Below are 15,604 nucleotides of genomic sequence, written 5' to 3'. Positions count from 1 at the left end.
CCCCAAAATATTTTGTTTTTCAACTTAGAACTCGTTAAATAGATAAGCATTTTATTTGCAAGTATAATTGAATAACTTTTCGCAGTAAAACAGTTAATGGAAAGTGTAACTGATATCTAAAAAAAATATAGCTTTTAACATGTATAACATAAAATCTTTTATTCTTGACATCTAATTTTTGTTGTTAAACTTGTTTTGAATTTTTTTACAAAGAAATGTGCCTCTTGAACAAAACAAAATATCGTAATGACAAACCCGTTTAAAGGTTAAGGTTAGGTAACGACAGTGGTGAAATACTGGCCGGCCTCGAAACCCAAGGTGCCGAATTTCAGGGAATGCGGCCATGAACGGTGGTAATAAGGTGGTTCAAGGAAACTGCCATGGAATGCAGCGATCAAATTATGATTTGTATTATTTTCACGAAAATCCATAATCATCTCACGTTGACTAATCATGAAACCTTCTTCCACAGAGTGGCGGGTGCGGAATCGCTCTATGTCGACTTTAAGTCGGAACAGATTCATATTGGTTGCAGCGTAATTATCGTCGACTACTTCCAGGCGAAGAATCTCCGGGATTTTTTGGTCTGTAAGAGAGGTGTCCGCAGGTGTGCCGAATTGAAACTCTGGATTCCTGGATACCTGCAGCAGTGCATCCTTTCGCGCTTCCGAGTCCAGCCAATCCACTTCCTCAACTATCTTTCGCCAGTTATTCCAGATTGCCTGCGCAATTTCAAGCACTCCCAACCTTTTTTCCTCAGATAAGTTCTCCTGCAAGCATAGAATTTAATTAATTTTATATTTCTTATCTTATCCTTTATTTCTTTATTAGACTTACCGCCAAATGGAGTTTCTTGAACAGGGGCCACATGGATGTTCTCATCTTGGTAGTGCAATAATCCCTTTGGTCCTTGACATCCTTCAGATTGGCGTCGAATGCGTAGAGCAGCTGCATGGCTAGATAATTGGCCACAGCCTCAGGATGTCGGGCACAAATTTTGTCTAATTCCACAAAAGCGGAACCATATGACCATTGCTCCTCCTCCTTATTCCAAGCGATCTTGTAGTAATTAGTAATATCAAATTCGCTGTCCCAATCTTCACTTTTAATCGCCACTAGTGCCTCTCGCCAGAAGGCAAAAACGCCGTCTATCACTTCTGTAATTCTATCCTCTGTGAGGTTAAAGGATCTTAAGTATCCGCGCATGCGCCGCTCGTTGCGTTTGTAGGCCCGGGATGAGTTTTTTTTCATGTTGTCCAACTTAACGGTGGCATCAAACCCCAAATCATTCACAACCAAGCCCACTGTATCCCCCCTTAAAGTTGGTAGCATCTCATCGTACAGACCCTGTGCCCCGTAATTGGTGAGATGGGCGCTCATGTTGAACCAGCTGAAGTTGGAAGAATTCCAGGCTGCACCATCAACGGCGGGAAAGCCTCCGATCGATCGAATTAGTTTTAGGTAATGCGGATCGGCGGCAGGAAACGGATGGAGATCGGCCTCCAGGCAGGCGTTGTAAAATCGTTGAGCCACTCTCAGTTCCCTGGACACATTCAGTGACTCCGCCAGATCCATCCTGTTCACCAAATCCTTCGCAATGTCATCTAGCACGTAGCCTGTTTGGCCCAGGTTTTCCCATCGCGAGTATGGGTCCGGCATTATCTTTCTGAAGTTACCGCAGGCGTACTCGAAGAAGTCATCGCAGGGTGCCACACTCAAGTTCATGAAGGACTTCATGCGATTCGCATGGCAGGTTAGGCTATCGCCTTTGCATATAGTTATCACTGCCTGTACATCACCAATAGTCATGGAAAATATCACTATAAACAAGTAGACCAATAGTCCGATCGAACTTTGGCTAATCGAGCACCAAAAAGTGCTTTGGAATAGTCCCATGCTTATCAGCGTATGTTAGGCACTTATTTTCTACGAACTGAAGGGCCGACTGTGTAGCTCAGAGAGCGATTTTGTACTGCCAGCCTTTCGTGAGACTAAGAAAATGTTAAGCGCTGCCTAAATTAAATGTGGGGTATTGCCGAATGTGGGATACCTATAGGTATAATTATAATTATAATTATTTATTAATAGAATTATATATATGTGGAGTTTTTTAACTCAAGCGGTTTAAGGAAGGTCGTGTCATAATTGGTTAACAGCAAATTTTTTTATTGATTTCACAATAATTCGATTTTTAAACGTTTGAGTCCCTCGACTATTAGATACCCGTTATTTAGCTAACCAAGCTTAAAACAAGAACTAACGTTAACTCTGTTACCAAATTTAAAACTGGAAACATGCAAGGCATTAAATCTGTTTTAGAATGAAATTATCCATCAATCGAGGTAAATAAATGATGGTTTAATTTTTTAGCACAGTGTAATATTATATGAACTGAAACTGAATCTCAGATAAGGTAATCAATTTTCTCACTTTATTAAAAACCATTTCTTCTTTTGAACAGAAAGTGTTTTAAGGCTTAGATTTAATTTAGTACCAAATGTAGCAATTGAATTTCGAAGGACGCATTCTACTGCCCACGGGACAGTTGAAGGCCTGGTGGAAGTCCTGGCTGTTGGAGAGGGCACTCAAAACCAGGTGCTTCTGTTGAGCCCAATTGGGATCACTGGGACAATACATCTGAGCGAATCCCAAAAAGAAGAGCTGTTCGGGTGAGAGGTCGAGTCCCGGCATCTCCTCGCTGGTCACATTCCGTTCAGGATCCTCCAGAAGCTGCTTTCTATGGCTGCGATAGGCCTCAAATGCCTGTCTCAATCCGCCGTGGCCGATAAACAAGTAAAACAGGCGAACATACTTCGGTTTGAGGTGCTTACTAAAGGGTTTTGCTAGGCACTCTTTATGCAACGAATATAGCATTTCGAAATCATCGCTATCAACAAGGGAACTGGTGAGTAGCTGGCCAATAATGTAACCCAAGGTGCCGTATTTCAGGGAATCCGGCAAAGAGCGGTGGTAAGCAGGTGGATGAAGGCCGCCGGCAAAGATGGTAAGTTTACTATTCAATTGAAAGGCCCCCTCCTGAGTTCTAATGCCGCTAGATTGGTCTAAAGAGTGGCGGGTGCTGAATCGCTGTATGTCAACCTTGAGACGCATCAAATTCATACTGGTTACAGCGAAATTACCGTCGACTACTTCCACGTTGAGAATTTCCTGAACCAATCGATCGGTAAGTAGGGTGTATTCGTTTGGGTGGATGTTTGTCTCCAAGATGGATTCCCGGCCCAGTGCCTCTCTTCTTGTCTCCTTGTTTAAAAAATCCATTCTCTCTAGTAACATTCGCCAGCTACTTCGAACCTCCTGCACAATTTCTGACACTTCCGTCCTTTCTTTCTCAGAAAAGTTCTCCTGCAAGCACAAAATATTTTAATTTATCATATATCCTATCTTTCGTTTACCAAACTTACTGCCAAAAAGAGTTTCTTGAACAGGGGCCACATGGAGGATCTCATCGTTGCAGCACAATAATCCTTTTGGTACTTGATATCCTGAAGATTGGCATCGAAGGCGTAGAGCAACTGCATGGCCAGATAATTGGCCACAGCCTCAGGATGCCGGCCACAAACTTCGTCCATTTTTTTGAAGTCGCTATCGCTCGACCTTTCCTCCTCGTCCAGGTTCCATGCTATCTTGAAGTAGCTAGTAAAATCGAATTTTTCAGAGTTATACAAATAATGTCCATCCATTGTCACTTTTACATCACGCCAAAATTCAAAAACACCGTCGATCACTTGGGAAATTCGATTTCCTGTCAGGTTAAAAGATCTTAGATAAGTGCGCATGATCTTCTGATTTTGTTTGCGGACGCGGGTAGAGTTCTTTTGTTTCGAATTTTCCGCCTGACCAATGTAGTCAAATCCCAGTTCAGCCAGACTTAAGTACGGTTTTTTGCGAGTAGAAGATAATATTTCCTCGTGAATGAGACCCCTTGCCCCGTAATTGGACAGATGGGCACTCATGTTGACCCAGTTGAAGTTGGAGGCATTCCAGGCGGCACCATCCACGGCGGGAAAGCCTCCGATCGACCGAATGAGATTTAGATAGTTGGGATCCGCAGCAGGGAACGGATGGAGATCAGCCCCCAGGCAGGTGTTGTAGAATCGCTGGGCAATCCTTAGTTCCCTGGACACATTGAGTGACTCCGCCAGATCCATCCTGTCCAACAGTTCCCTCGCGATGTCATCTAATATGTAGGCTGAGTCGCCCAAAAAGTTCCATCGGGAGTATCGGAATAGGTTCAGTTGATCTCGGTTACCGCAGGCGTACTCATGGAAATTGTCACAGGGGTCTGCACTGACATTCATGAAGGACTTCATGCGATTCGCATGGCAGCTCAGATCACTTTTGCAATCCTTCATCACATTCTGTTCGTCTGCCAAGGTCAGGGAAAACATAAGTATAAGTAACCCCACCAAACTTGGGCTAATCGAACACCAAAAAGTGTTTTTGACTAATCCCATCTTAATCAGCGGATGGGCTTAGTTTTTCGGAATAATGAGCCGACTGCTTGATACAGAGCGCGATTTTGTACTGTCAGCTAGAGGCAAACCAAAAAGTGATAGTGGTGCCCTCTGTGTACATTACATAAGTCTTCATCTTTAATCTTAAAGTATTGTTTTATTTCGCTACAATTAAAGGGAATTAATAACCAAAGTTCTGTGATCATATTGGTCCCACTGCGATAAGTGCTAGCCACTTATCAAAAAAAACAGAGCAAATGACATTGAATCTTAAATATTTTGTGGTGGTACGAGTTCAAGTTTAAAATTTTGGAATGTTTTTATAACTATAAAAAAAATATAGCTCTTAATATATTTTTTTAAGAATAATAAGCCATCTACTCATTGAGGAATTTTTAAGAGGTGCGAACAACTGTTTTCATTTGTCTAGCGATTATGAGGCAGATAATTCGGAGCAAGGGCAGTCGTAGGACCAAGTTGATTTCCCCCCAGGAATCTCCTTCTGGTGGATATGATAATGAATGATCTGGTCCCGGCGATCACCACTTACATGCCGATTTCTCCGAGGTGTTTTTTTCACTACACATTGCCAGCTTATTGTTCCAGTTTTCGGCTTGTTAGCTCCTCCCTCTCACGCTTGCCTCAATTTCCGCCTGTAATCTGCTTGTTTTCAAGTCTACCCTCGGGGCACTCTGCAATTTTTGCTACACGAAATTGCCACTAAATCAAAAAAATGCTCATGCAAAAACAGCAACAACCGCAGACACCTACACTCGATGTCAGACGAGTCTGGTTTGGGGGCTTTCGGTCTGCTGTGCGTGCCTGTCCCATTGGGATTGAACCGAAAACCCAACCCAGACCGAAGTCAGAACATTGATAAATAACTAAATAATAGAATAAGCAGCTGGCAAAAGGTGCTAAAACTTTAAAGGCGGCTAAAGGTGAACAAAAAAGAAGAGATTTGGAGGTCAAAGCGAAGTATTTCATACCCTTCTTTATTTAAAACGATAACTTAACTATATAACTTTTTTGAAGATACTTGCTAAGTATTTTCAAAATACTATTTTGGCATCCAATAAATTATATATGCACTACTAGATTTTTTATGAAAAAATTAGATGGGCAAAAGTGATTATAATTTTTACACCCAGAAGAAATGGAATTTTCGTATGTTTTTAGTAAAGACTTAATAAAAACTGTAGGCATTCGGTAAAAAATATTATAAAATATATATATGATTGTTTAATCGGGTAACTTATCCTCTGCATTGAAGGACCCTCTTCCGAAGTGTATTAAAAAGGCACCAAAAATTATATTCATCCTCGAGCGCAGTTTAAATTTGTGCAGCCAAATTGGCTTTTGTGGTAAAAATATTTATTTTTCTCGCTGCTCTTCCCCTTTCCCCAATTCCTTTTTGGCCAGGCGCAAATTTGCTGCAATTGAGCTGAGTTCTGGTTTATTTTATTTTTGGTTTTTTGCACTTTTATGTTTGGCCAGCCGCAGGTTAGAAAAGTTTATTGGGGCGTAAAATTGTTTGATTGAATATTAGTGAGCGGTGCTGCGTTTGAGTTTGAGCCCCCATCCAAAAACTGAAAACTGGCGGACAGTAATGGCATAATAAAACGTAAGGCGAATAATATATTGAGAATTTTGGGGCATACAACAGAGTCGAACATTGATCAGGAAACCGAAAGTTAGTGGGGGCAAACTGGAGCATCTGAGAAGACCGATCGTCAGGCGATTCCAGCTCCTTGGAGGGCATTTCCCACAATATTCGTGAGACCCAAAACGCAGAGCAGTGAAGACACCAGTACTTTCTCAGTCAAAACTAAAACCATATTGGCAATATTCGCTGCGGGCTATTGTAATTTTGAATAAATAATCGGAAAAAGACATATGGTACCGAAAAGTGCTTACCTCCAAAAACGTAATGGTCATACTGAGTGTTTTTTGGGCCAGGATCACGCTGAGGCCGATGCAGGTGATTAGTCCCATTATGGTGATCAGGGTCAGGGTCTCCACAAGACGCACGGCCACCGGCATTTTTCCGATGGAGCTTCTGTTATTACTCGCACCAATGGAAAATTTAAATGGAATTTTGGGGGGTTTTTAGTTACTTTTGAAGACTTTTTTTGGGGGGAGAGCCAAACAGAATTTACAAAATGATGTTTAAATCAAAGTATTTAAACTAATTATTAAAAATATAATTGGAGGTTTACGAGCTTGATTTTATTTTTGGATAAATTTCTATAACACAACGAAAATCCATAATTTTTGTAGGGACTCACGTTTGATTTTAGCTACACTATTAAATGAAAATTAGTAAAATTACTATCCTTCTCCGTTACGATCCCATTTAGATATATCTTTTATTCCAGCTTTCATAAGCCGCCATACAAATTATAGTTTTTCAATCATATTTTTTTTGTGTCGTGCGCGACATTTTCCAATTACGCTATGCAAATGCAATTTGTCTGGACTGCGTGCAATTTAGGTTCTCACATAAAACCCTGCTGCCACGCCCCCTTTTTTTATTGGAGGAGCCCCAGTGATGGGCACTGTTTTGTCTGGTGTGGCATAGATTGCTTTGAATTATGGCACTAAATGGCTAGACATGTTACATAATTCATTTACTCGGCACGGGGACAAATTCCATGATATGGAACATGTGTCTCGCTCTATTTTTCAATGTCTCTCCCTCGTCGCCGAACTCCATTGTACTGGATTTATTTATTATTTCACTGGTGTATATAGTGAGTATAGAGCGATATGGCAAATTCAATTAGCGGCAACTGGGACAAAAAATTAATTGATTTCCATGCGCACATTTTAAACTCAATTGTATTGACTCTCTCGACGTAAGTTGGTTTTATGAAAATATTTTCCTGCTGTCTAGCGAATTTTCCTGTTCATTTTGCTCACGCCAGCACTCCAGCTTCCCGAAGAATAAGAATCCAAGAATAAATATTTACACACGCTGTCTGGGTAGACAGACAGCAGAATAAGCGAAAAGTTTTGTCGCAAATCCTTGGCAAAGACAGCGCCTCGGGCTGAGCCTTCGAAAAGGCAAAGGCGAAATTAAAATAAAATAAAGTAAAATAAAATATAGCTACTTGTTTGTGAGGGACGACTAAGGATTTATGACTTACATTGTACACATACATTCATAATATTGTATTTGCTTTTTGCTGTGATGTCAGAAGTCAAAAACCTGATATTAAAATGATGCTGAAAAAATGTATGTGAAAGTTCTAAGGGAATAAAATTAAATGAAATGGAGAAAATACTTTAAAAGTTCGCATAAAAAAGATGGGAAATCAAAACTAAAGACCGGAAAGGCCACCTGTTATTCGAATACAATATATCAAAAACACGCTCCCTGTGATATTGAGTGCATGCCCGCAATGCCATTCAATGGAAATAAAATGTCGCCAGCTTGCCAGGAAGTTCCATCGCATTTGAACGCTTCAATAAATCATTTTTACAATTCGAAAGAAGTTTAAATGTTAGGGGTAACTTTAAAGGCAGCTGGTAAAGTAACTTTAAACCTTCAAATATATATTTTAAATATTCAGAACCAGTCCCTTTTGCGGCCACCAGACAGCAGTGAAATAATTTCTAATTCAGCTAACGAAAATTGTTGGAAAAGCTCATTATGATGCCCAACGAGAGGCGAACGGCAATTTTCCCAATGTCCTTCGACTCCAATTTTACCATCCATCGTGTCTGGCCCCATTGTAGGTCTTTTGTAACTGTCTCTGTTGTTTTTATTCCTTTGATTTCATTATTATTTTTATTGCTTCGGACTTTTTTGTGTGTCCGACTGACTGAATTCGAGGCTTCGAGCCAAAGCAAAAGGCGCATTTTAATTTTATTATTTCTGTTTGGTTTCGTTTCGTGCTCGCTCCCATCCCGTCAAAGAAAAAATCTATGGTATTCCCATAAAAAAGGGTATTTGAGCCAGGGCATTCACTGATTCTGAGCATTTTTTCTATGGCTTGTTTTCATTTTTTCTTGTATTTTTTCAGCGTTTTTGGCACATTTTCAAGGCAGCCATAGACACACGCCCCACTGGCCACATTTTTTATACAATTTCTGTTTTTGTTTCCAGTTCTTCAGTGCCCTCTTTGCATTCCTCGCCCTCTTATTAAGAATTAATAATCTTCTTTTTACCATAAGCTAGCTACAAATTTGGCATTTCATATTTTTACGATTTTTTTTCGCAACCAGCAGGCGAAGGGAGGGGCACTAGAGCTCATGAATCATGGTTATGCCGGCTATAATTTAGTTTTAATAGCATTTTCGGTGACATTTATGCTGTCAGCGCGTCATCCAATTTTATTAATGTCCAAATGAGCCTCGCTATATGTGATACGACTGTATGATATCATTATGAAAAGATTTAATGTCTCTGCTTGTCTTTCCTTTAAATTAAGTTATGGGCGCGATGATTGTAATTGAGGAGGAATGAGATTTTGTAGGCCCTATTTCTATTTTCTTGGCTGTTTTGTGCGGACTGAAAATTTTTAAAAATATGTTTTGTAATTGGCAAAAAAATATAATTTAAAGAATAAAATATGTTTACATAATTTATAAAAAAAATAACACATATTTTTAGACTTCCTTCTGATTTGCTTTATTAAAAGCCAACCTGCTTTTCGCTTGAAGAAAAAATCCCAGAAGAAATACAGAAAACAAGATATTTTTTCCTACTTGGAATTGAACTAATTTTTAACCAGCAAATCCGGTTGCCTAACGATATTATTACAAGTTAATTCTTGTTTACACCCATTCAAAGCCTTTCTTTTCTTTCTGTTACTCTTTTTTTCTTTCCCATTTTCAATTTCCCTTCGTCCGGTGTAGGGACTCCGTTTTAATGAGTCGCCGCTGGGCAAACTGCAGCAACTGCGGCCAATAGCGAACCTAATCATCTCTGGCTCACTTAAGTAATAAAGCAATTTACCGCCTTTCAATATCCCTTAACCAGTTTTTATCTTTTTATCCGTTCTGGACCTGGTTCTTGGTTCTTGGTTCTTGCCTCTGCGGAGCCTCCTGCCATGAAAATCATCCCCTTGGGGTGGTTAACTCCCACACAAATTATTTTCCCGCTGGTTTTCCACTTTGTCGTTACTTCTTGTTCAGCGCAGCTCCTCCTTGACTCTCGCATTTTATTGTTGGCCAAAGGAGGCTGGCTCCTCGGAGCTTTGGCCTTGTCGCCTCACGTTGCCGCTTTTTATATCCCCGGAGGAGCTGAGCGGAAGGATCAGGAATCGGGAGAGGAGGTGCAGCAGATTGGTCAGACGCCTGCGGTGTTTCCTGGACCCGTTTGATTTTAGTGCCAGATTGGCAATGGGGTGGGCAAGCTGACTTTGTCCTGCTGCTGGTTCTTCTGTGTGTAATGATTTTTTTACACGATTTTCTATCGAATTTTATTACCTTGGTGCATGGCGTTGCGCCAGGATTGCCCCATGTCCTTTATGCCCTCTTAGCCCTTGCGGGCCATCCGAATGGAATTTACGCACTCATAAAATTTCGCCCCCCTTTGAATTGTGTGGGAATATTTCGAATGGCCAAGTAGCGAGATGCTCCCATTCGCCCCGGCCATCATAATTCAATATCATAAAACGTTTATCCAATTAATTTCTCTGGCCAATATTTATGATCACTTCGTGCGAGCGAAACGAGGGGATATTTACATAGATATAGTATGCATGTTGGACCTTATAAATTGCTCACATATTGGTTATGGCATAGTTCGGCGTTCGAGTTGGTTATAAAACTGTTCATTGATAGGAATGTGTGAATATTGAAAGAAATTGGTTTTTATTGGCCATTAGGGATATTAATGGCAAACCAAATTATAGTGTATAGTTCTTAGGTTTTTATTATAGTGATAATTTTTTTAATGAATCTTTGTGTATATTATTTTCCTGTAAGTAATATTTTTTATGGATTATTATTATAAAATTCTTTTTTTTTAATATTTTATATTTTTAGTTCAAAGTATTCAATGGCTCATGTTCCAGATCGAATTTGTGTTGATTTATCAATAACAACGAACTGTCATTCATCCATCGCACTGAGTAGAAAATTGCCGGTTTCTGATCTACATTGATCTTGAAAATCTATCCAGCAAATGTATAGAGGCACGCTTCATTGCGTTTCGCATCCCGCCCCTCTAACCATTTATACAGCTGACCTAATCGAGTTTGATTTCCAATTACGATTATGCTGCTGGCACTTTTGCTAATGAGCCGCCCATCTCCCCCCATTGTACTCGCCCAAAAACCAAGCTTTTATTTAATTTATTTTTTGTGCTTTATACGTTAGCTTTAGTTTGCTTTTCCGTTGCGATGGTTTCAGTGTCAATGTCATGATGGCCATGATGTTGCATGCGATGTTTCAAATGGCTGCATGCCAAAACTAATGGGCTTCCCTACGATGACGATGATTTTGCCGGTTTGCTCACAAAACAAACGAGATACCAACAACCATACGTAGTTAAATTGCGAGCAACAGATTTTGTATTCATATGTGGGTCGTGTTCACTCAGAGTCGAAATTATGGCTTCGTTTTCCATATTTTCATTCCCCTTTTTGGATTTGGCAATGCATTATTTTATGGCTGGGAGGAGGAGGCGAGTTCAGGGTTCAAACACAGCGCTCATTAAATGTTTGTAATGGGTGTGAGAAATATTTTATAATGGTTTATTGTTGTATGATAAACTAGATGGGTTAGTGCTTCCTTTTCGCATTTGTTTATAGAGCAACATTTGTTTGGCCTTCGACGTGCACTGAAAGAATTTTATTTAATTCTAAAGTTTTTTTTTAAAAAAATGTTTAATAAGAAATCGCATTTGTTCCGTTTTAACTTTTGCTTACATATACAAAACGAAATCTTTTAAATTCATTTAATTAAAAAGGTAAAAATCTATAAAATAATTTTGATCAAATTTCAGAAATAAAATTCCAAATATACATAATCCAATTATAAAATCCCCTTAAATATTTCTGTGTAAAGTCAATAAAAATCCTTTTAAATTTACATAATAAAATATGTTTATTTCCATGAAACACTATTGATCAATTTGTCCTCAGTGTACCATTTGCCAATTCGCTTCGACAACGGCAATGTCAGTGCTGCCTCAAAATGAAAAACTCATTAAGTGACATGCATACGTGCGGGAAATAGATTCAGCTTTGGATTTTGAATCGCTAGTGGATATAGCCGAGATCGGTGCTCACTACACTCGTCTCTGCACTCTCAGCTTTTGGCTTTCATAGATATTAACTCTCGATCTCCGCCCTCGTCGGGCGACCAATGACGTCAGTAGTGAGCGAGCTTCTGAACCGCATCAGATATCTGAATATGTACCTAACAAGCCAAAGCCACCTACCTACCTACCCATCTATCCGTCTATCTATGTATCTTTTTGTATCTGGCCAGTTCATAGTTAAATGATTCTGTTTGCCGTTTCAGATATTTGCGTTGAGCTTCAGTTCTCATGCGAACGTCGTGGCGGGCAAATGTGCGCAGTCGAAGATCGAAAGGACCTTAAGATGGGCCTTAAAGTTTTGTTCCTCACTGTACTGGTTCTCCATCTTGCGGATGCCGTGGTGCAACACAGATCCTTGGAGGAGGCTCGTCTGGAACGCCAGAGATTGGTACACAGGTACATTAAGGTCCTGAACAAGGAGGAGGGCGCCATTCGACTGGTGGGCGGAGATAATGAATACGAAGGTAAGGTTTGGCTAAGATGAACGGTGTAGGTAATAGTAACACAAATTCTAAAGGATCTTGTTTCATCACAATATCATTTATGGATAGATCCGCAATGTAGATCTACATTTTTCATCTATTTATGGAGGCACATGTGGTTTAGCCATAAAATAAATGCAATTAGATAAAACATAATTAGGTTCTATTAATGCGTTTCTTGAAAAAGAAAATTAACCACTTAGATCGACAAGGAACAGGAAAACATCAAAATTAAATTTATTTTATTTTTTTTATCATATTTCAAAGTATTTGTTTTAAAAACGCCATCGATGATTTTGTAAAATTCTTGCGTAAGTTGATTGTTGATTAATGGGTTAAATAATATTTTAAAATATCTTTTCAGGCAACATAGAGGTTTTGCACAATGGCAAATGGGGCGCCGTGTGCGATGACGAGTGGGATTCGGCAGAGGGGCACATTGTGTGCCGCCAGCTGGGTTTTCCCGGCATGCAAAGGTACACGAGAAGTGGTTACTTTGGACCCGCTCGACGTCGCTTCTGGATGGACAACCTCTTCTGCGAGGGTCACGAACAGGAGTTGATCAACTGCCATTTCGAAGGCTGGGGCGAGAATGATTGTGAGCCCGGTGAGGCAGCTGGCGTTGTGTGCTTTCCCCCGGAAAATGCCCTGATTCCTGCTCCATCGCCCATTTTCAGAGATGATGATCTGCGAAAATATCCGATTCGTTCGCATTCCCGTTTATATGTGCGATTGCGAGGAGGGCGGTCGAGAATCGAGGGACGAGTGGAGGTGAGTTTGGATGGCGGTCGATGGGGCAGTGTTTGCGCCGATGGTTGGTCACTTTTGGAGGCCAATGTCGTCTGTCGGCAACTCGACTTGGGCTATGCCAGCGAGGCCTTCCAAACGGATTTCTTTGGAGGCTCCAATGTGTCGAGACCCGTGCTGAGTGGCAGCGAGTGTTATGGCAACGAAACGGAACTGGCCGACTGCCTTCATCACGACGCCGGCCAGGGCATTGTGAGCTGTCACGGCAACCGGCAGCATGTGGCCGCCGTGATCTGTGACTATATTGCCCCCGATCTGGTCGTGGACTATCTGGAGATCGAACAGACCGCCCATCTGGAGGATCGACCCATGCTGCTGATGCAGTGCGCAATGGAAGAAAATTGCGTGGCCACCGAGGCGTATCAAATCCAGCGGGATGATCCCCACTGGCGATATCGATCGCGACGGTTGCTCAAGTTTACGGCGGCGGCGATCAATGCAGGAAATGCCGATTTCCGGCCGTTTAAGGAGAAGAGCCAGTGGGAGTGGCACATGTGCCATATGTGAGTACACCGAGAGAAATTTGTATACATTTTATTTTAAATTACTAAAATCATAACAAATAAATTCTCTTTTAAAGCATATTCCCGCATATTATATTTTAAATGTCAAACGCATCCTTAAAATCGGAATACAATTTTTTGAAAGTCAGTTGAGAGTTTATTTATATAGATTTACATTTCGATTAAAGATAATGTTTGTTTAAATATTGAATTTTAGAAAGTACTTTTGTTAAAGGAATTTCAAAAATCAATCTTTTTTTGCAGGCATTTCCACAGCATGGAGGTGTTTGCCACCTTTGATATCTTCGACTTGAGAGGTCGCAAAGTGGCACAAGGACACAAGGCCTCCTTTTGTTTGGAAGACAGCAATTGCCTGCCCGGAGTGGCTAAGAAATACAATTGTGCCAACTACGGAGATCAGGGTAAAATTTAAAAACACGATAGCCTTAGTATTTTATACTAATTTATTTATCTATCTTTTCTCAGGAATTTCCATAAACTGCTCAGATGTATATTTGTACAATCTGGACTGCCAATGGGTGGATGTTACGGACCTGAGTCCTGGTTCCTATGTCCTCAAGATAGCCATTAATCCGGAGTTTAAGGTGGCCGAGATGAACTATGATAACAACGCTGCCATCTGCGATCTGATATACACTGAAAACTTTGCCAGGGTGCAAAACTGCCAGCTGGGAAGACCTTGAAGGGTGGTTGTTTAGGATTAAGTGGGCGGTGGACTGGAACCAAATCAAAAAGTGCCAAATACTACGATTAACCAAAGGGAGCTTGTATATTTTCTACATTTCTATATTTAACCTTAACTCGTATGCGAATGAATTAAAAGTGCACACCTAAAGGTCTTGGGCTGAACTTGAAAATCAGTGGGGTGTAAAAATGTCACCGACACTGAGACACCAAGATTTTTGGAACCAACGAAGCATTTATCAAGTGTCGATAGACGAGATTTTCTGGGGGTGTTGAAGTGGAACTACAAGTGATATAAGTCAAGGCGAGATAAAGAAATCTGACTAGGGTTGAACATGAAAATATGGTGAATGCTGATGGAAAGGGTACTATAAGGTTGGGATTATAATTGGATAATTAAAAAAAAATAATCAAAATAATAAATCTGCATACAAAATTTAAAGTTAAAAAAAACAACAAAAATGTAAAAAAAAGCCAAGAAATAAATCACTTTATTCTAAGCTTTTTAGAAGTAGTCAACCCACAATGGTCCCTATTTACCACTCCATATATTTTCAACTATCTTAGAAGGCAGTCGGTTATTGATTACTCAGCTCTTATTTAAAGAAGCTTTGGCAAGCAACTAACCCCACTCATCAATATAGTGAAATGCCAATGACTTAACCCCTTCGTTTCTTCGTTTCAAAAATGTAAATACATTTTCCGTTAAACTAAGTTGCGAAAGCATAACAACAACAAACAACCGAAAGGACTTTTACTTAAGACTTTTCTTCGGATTGATTGATTGCGGGAGGAGCTCTTAACTTGGTACATTGAATAACCCCAAAAATTTAATTAACATAAGCGGTTTATGCGGGTTTTTCGGAGTGGAGCCAAAAACAAAAAGCTTTTAATTTGTATTTCGTTTGGAGATTAACAAATCAATCAAAGTGCGAAGAGGGCAGATTTCCATCTCCGACCACCAAGAGGTGTTTTGTCTGTTGGATTGGAACCGGGCAACAACTTTGTGGAACGCACTCAACTATCATCAAATCAGTCAAAGTCCGGCCAAGGGAAGCAAAAAATAAATGATAACCGGGAAAAGGCAGTCAAGTGTTAGAGTTCTTCGTGCTATCAGACACGTGCACACACACACTCAGGGGAACACCCCGTAATAACCATCTGAACACCCAACCACCCACGCAGATCAGAGGGCGAGGGAGGCAAACAAGCATATAAATAATTGAAATGTTCACTCACTGACCCCGCACTGTCACACTGAAAGAAAATATAGCCAAAAAGTATGATCTAAAACTATAGACATTTTCTATAAGATATTTAGATTACTTTTCAACGATTCAATCTATTTTAAATCAT

The 15,604-nt window shown here is 40.2% G+C and overlaps 5 protein-coding genes across 5 annotated transcripts; 1 reads left to right on the top strand and 4 right to left on the bottom strand.

Annotated features, from left to right (window-relative positions):
* Positions 1-225: 225 nt before the first annotated feature.
* LOC138912274 (neprilysin-4-like) lies at positions 226-1,622 on the bottom strand. The gene is made up of 2 exons (XM_070212443.1): positions 838-1,622; positions 226-770 (listed from the first exon to the last, which is right to left on the bottom strand). The coding sequence occupies exons 1-2, from the start codon at positions 1,573-1,575 to the stop codon at positions 273-275; spliced, it is 1,236 nt and encodes a 411-aa protein (XP_070068544.1). The 5' UTR covers positions 1,576-1,622; the 3' UTR covers positions 226-272.
* An 865-nt stretch (positions 1,623-2,487) lies between these two features.
* LOC108063379 (neprilysin-1-like) lies at positions 2,488-3,729 on the bottom strand. Its single transcript, XM_017150446.3, has 2 exons — positions 3,423-3,729; positions 2,488-3,363 (listed from the first exon to the last, which is right to left on the bottom strand). Exons 1-2 carry the CDS (start codon positions 3,699-3,701, stop codon positions 2,488-2,490), a joined length of 1,155 nt encoding a protein of 384 aa, XP_017005935.3. The 5' UTR covers positions 3,702-3,729.
* On the top strand, positions 2,863-14,399 carry Loxl2 (Lysyl oxidase-like 2). The gene is made up of 6 exons (XM_017150443.3): positions 2,863-3,004; positions 3,057-3,184; positions 11,955-12,215; positions 12,598-13,543; positions 13,808-13,965; positions 14,030-14,399. The coding sequence occupies exons 3-6, from the start codon at positions 12,002-12,004 to the stop codon at positions 14,245-14,247; spliced, it is 1,536 nt and encodes a 511-aa protein (XP_017005932.3). The 5' UTR covers positions 2,863-3,004; positions 3,057-3,184; positions 11,955-12,001; the 3' UTR covers positions 14,248-14,399.
* LOC138912228 (neprilysin-1-like) lies at positions 3,743-4,409 on the bottom strand. The gene is made up of 2 exons (XM_070212134.1): positions 3,822-4,409; positions 3,743-3,763 (listed from the first exon to the last, which is right to left on the bottom strand). Exons 1-2 carry the CDS (start codon positions 4,407-4,409, stop codon positions 3,743-3,745), a joined length of 609 nt encoding a protein of 202 aa, XP_070068235.1.
* Positions 6,091-6,634, bottom strand: LOC108063398 (uncharacterized). The gene is made up of 2 exons (XM_017150464.3): positions 6,393-6,634; positions 6,091-6,334 (listed from the first exon to the last, which is right to left on the bottom strand). Exons 1-2 carry the CDS (start codon positions 6,516-6,518, stop codon positions 6,209-6,211), a joined length of 252 nt encoding a protein of 83 aa, XP_017005953.2. The 5' UTR covers positions 6,519-6,634; the 3' UTR covers positions 6,091-6,208.
* Positions 14,400-15,604: the final 1,205 nt, after the last annotated feature.

Source organism: Drosophila takahashii, chromosome 2R (assembly GCF_030179915.1).
Source record: "Drosophila takahashii strain IR98-3 E-12201 chromosome 2R, DtakHiC1v2, whole genome shotgun sequence".
In the NCBI taxonomy this organism is placed as follows: Eukaryota; Metazoa; Arthropoda; class Insecta; order Diptera; family Drosophilidae; genus Drosophila; species Drosophila takahashii.
The sequence above is the reverse complement of the archived record's forward strand: the minus strand, read 5'-3'. Positions and strand labels throughout refer to the sequence as shown.

Coding starts and splice junctions, on each gene's coding strand:
- LOC138912274 (XM_070212443.1), bottom strand. CDS start 1,575: ATGGATCTGGCGGAGTCACTGAATGTGTCCAGGGAACTGAGAGTGGCT. Junction 771..837: donor TCAAGAAACTCCATTTGGCG/GTAAGTCTAATA, acceptor CTATGCTTGCAG/GAGAACTTATCTGAGGAAAA.
- LOC108063379 (XM_017150446.3), bottom strand. CDS start 3,701: ATGGATGGACATTATTTGTATAACTCTGAAAAATTCGATTTTACTAGC. Junction 3,364..3,422: donor TCAAGAAACTCTTTTTGGCA/GTAAGTTTGGTA, acceptor TTGTGCTTGCAG/GAGAACTTTTCTGAGAAAGA.
- LOC138912228 (XM_070212134.1), bottom strand. CDS start 4,409: ATGTTTTCCCTGACCTTGGCAGACGAACAGAATGTGATGAAGGATTGC. Junction 3,764..3,821: donor AACAAAAGAACTCTACCCGC/GTCCGCAAACAA, acceptor TTAACCTGACAG/GAAATCGAATTTCCCAAGTG.
- LOC108063398 (XM_017150464.3), bottom strand. CDS start 6,518: ATGCCGGTGGCCGTGCGTCTTGTGGAGACCCTGACCCTGATCACCATA. Junction 6,335..6,392: donor TGACCATTACGTTTTTGGAG/GTAAGCACTTTT, acceptor AAATTACAATAG/CCCGCAGCGAATATTGCCAA.
- Loxl2 (XM_017150443.3), top strand. CDS start 12,002: ATGTGCGCAGTCGAAGATCGAAAGGACCTTAAGATGGGCCTTAAAGTT. Junction 12,216..12,597: donor CGGAGATAATGAATACGAAG/GTAAGGTTTGGC, acceptor ATATCTTTTCAG/GCAACATAGAGGTTTTGCAC. Junction 13,966..14,029: donor TGCCAACTACGGAGATCAGG/GTAAAATTTAAA, acceptor ATCTTTTCTCAG/GAATTTCCATAAACTGCTCA.